The following is a 2,053-nucleotide window of genomic DNA, read 5'->3' as shown; positions in this document are numbered from 1 at the left end:
CCAGTCAGAGGACATTTCTGTCCTCCAGAACCGGTCCAATCCAAGGACATTTCTGTCCTCCAGAACCGGTCCAGTCAGAGGACATTTCCGTCCTCCAGAACCGGTCCAGTCAGAGGACATTTCCGTCCTCCAGAACCGGTCCAATCCAAGGACATTTCTGTCCTCCAGAACCGGTCCAGTCAGAGGACATTTCCGTCCTCCAGAACCGGTCCAATCTAAGGACATTTCCGTCCTCCAGAACCGGTCCAGTCAGAGGACATTTCCGTCCTCCAGAACCGGTCCAATCTAAGGACATTTCCGTCCTCCAGAACCGGTCCAGTCAGAGGACCTGTGTCTCAGACATCCTGTGGGAGGAAACTAGGCCACGGTGTTGTTGTTGTTGTTGTGACCGTGTTTCTGTGTTGTTGTGTTTCTGTGTTGTTGTGTTTCTGTATTGTTGTTGTTGTTGTTGTTGTTGTTAAAGACGCTTCCAGGCTCCGGGGGTCAGGCCGCTCTGATGCCCGCCCTCTGAGGTGCCTGGGCCGGGGTGAAGATGACAGGAAAACCCGCGGATCGCGGTCCGACCACCTGCGGGCCTCGGTGTTTACGCGGAGCTTGCCGCAGCTTACGCAACGCCTCCACGGCGGGTTGTTTGTTTGTTTGGGTCTCGGTGTGCCGTCGAACGGTCGCTTACCCACGGCTCGGCCTCTCTGCTCCAGGCGGCGGGTGTCGATGGGCACGGAGGGCTCCGCTCCGTGACCGCGTGGCTCGGGCTTTGTCCTGCCGCCGTCCCCGCGCTCCGCGCCAGCCTTGTTTTTAGCAGCCGCGGCGGAGCCTCCGTCCTCCGCGGAGGGTCGCGCCCGGTTGTCCCGCGCCTGCAGCTGCAGCTGGAGCCGGTTGTTCTCCTTCTCCTTGGCGGCCGTCTCCAGCAGCAGGGCGTTCAGGCTGGAGCCCACCGTCTTGCTGATTTCCTGGACGGCGAGCTGCACGACCTGCTCCAGCACGGACTCCAGTTGGCCCTGGAAAAACGAAATGTACACGGCCCCGTTCATGTTGTCGGCCCCTTCGCTGGGGGGGGCTGTCTCATTCTCCTGTGGCCGACCCCAGCCCGCTCCCCGCCCTGAGATCCGGACCGTAGACTGGGTAAAGGTCTGTCCCCGGGTGGTGCGCTGCTCCGGCGGCTGCTCGGCTCGGCTCGTCCGGCAGCGGCTGTTCGCTCCACGTCGCTGCCGCTCCGCGTGTGTTCCGAGCGGCTACCGTAAAGACCCGAGGAGCTGCGCGGCGGCATTTTCCCGCCCACATGTCCGAGAAACAAACGCCATTTTGGCTTTCAGAAAACAACACCAGTAATTCCCAAATGTCACATTTCCTGTCTGTGTTTTACTCTGAGGGGCTTCAGAGATGAGCTCAGCGGGAAAACYGCTCCGTCCTCAACAAATCCTCCATCAGATGAATTTTAAAAATCTGTCAAATCCTCTTAAATTAAACAGCTTTTTAAAAACGAGTTAGTGTCTGTAGGAACAGTTATCAGTAAACAAAATACAACTTAAATATAATTTAATAAATTACAAACAGCTCACGGATAAAACAGGCTCGGGTAACCGAACCTATGGTGTGTGGTTCTGTTCGGGTGTTTTGTCCTGGGTTTCAGCATTACATCACTGCCCCTCCCCCCTCCACTCCCCCTGAGCAGCGCGTGCCGCAGCACGGCGACACTCCCCCTAAAAGCCGCTGCGCTCCTTCTTCCGGTTTTACGGTAATGTTGGGAGGGCGGGGCCGCTTTTGTTGTCGTKTGAAGGTGGAGGAAAGCGAGCGGGCCGAGCTGCTGCCCGCGGCCGCCCCGGGGTGGCGCAGTGGCGGTCTGCGGCTCCAGAGAAGGCCGCTGAGCGGCTGGAGGCCGCTGCGCGTGGGTCCTCCACGGAGGAAGGGTTTTCTCATTTCCTTTCATGTCTGCAGCGTCAGAATAAAATTAGCATAAACCATCATCAGTTTTATTTTAATCCTCGCGACATGAACCCGTTTAATCCGGGTAGAAAGAGAAATTACAGATTAAGCATCAAATCTAAAGGCTGCC

The 2,053-nt window shown here is 57.3% G+C and overlaps 1 protein-coding gene across 1 annotated transcript in view; it reads right to left on the bottom strand.

The window, feature by feature from the left end:
- Window positions 1-1,640, bottom strand: part of si:dkeyp-113d7.10 (KN motif and ankyrin repeat domain-containing protein 4) — a 7,533-nt gene extending 5,893 nt beyond the window's left edge. The window contains exon 1 of the mRNA XM_014023142.1: window positions 674-1,640. Within this exon, the coding sequence (XP_013878596.1) occupies window positions 674-1,031 (358 nt within the window). The 5' untranslated portion in view covers window positions 1,032-1,640. The remainder of the gene's footprint in view (window positions 1-673) is intronic.
- Between the last annotated feature and the right edge of the window lie 413 nt (window positions 1,641-2,053).

The sequence above is a fragment of the Austrofundulus limnaeus genome, unplaced genomic scaffold (assembly GCF_001266775.1).
Source record: "Austrofundulus limnaeus strain Quisiro unplaced genomic scaffold, Austrofundulus_limnaeus-1.0 Scaffold358, whole genome shotgun sequence".
In the NCBI taxonomy this organism is placed as follows: domain Eukaryota; kingdom Metazoa; phylum Chordata; class Actinopteri; order Cyprinodontiformes; family Rivulidae; genus Austrofundulus; species Austrofundulus limnaeus.
This window is presented reverse-complemented; position numbering and strand designations above follow the sequence as displayed.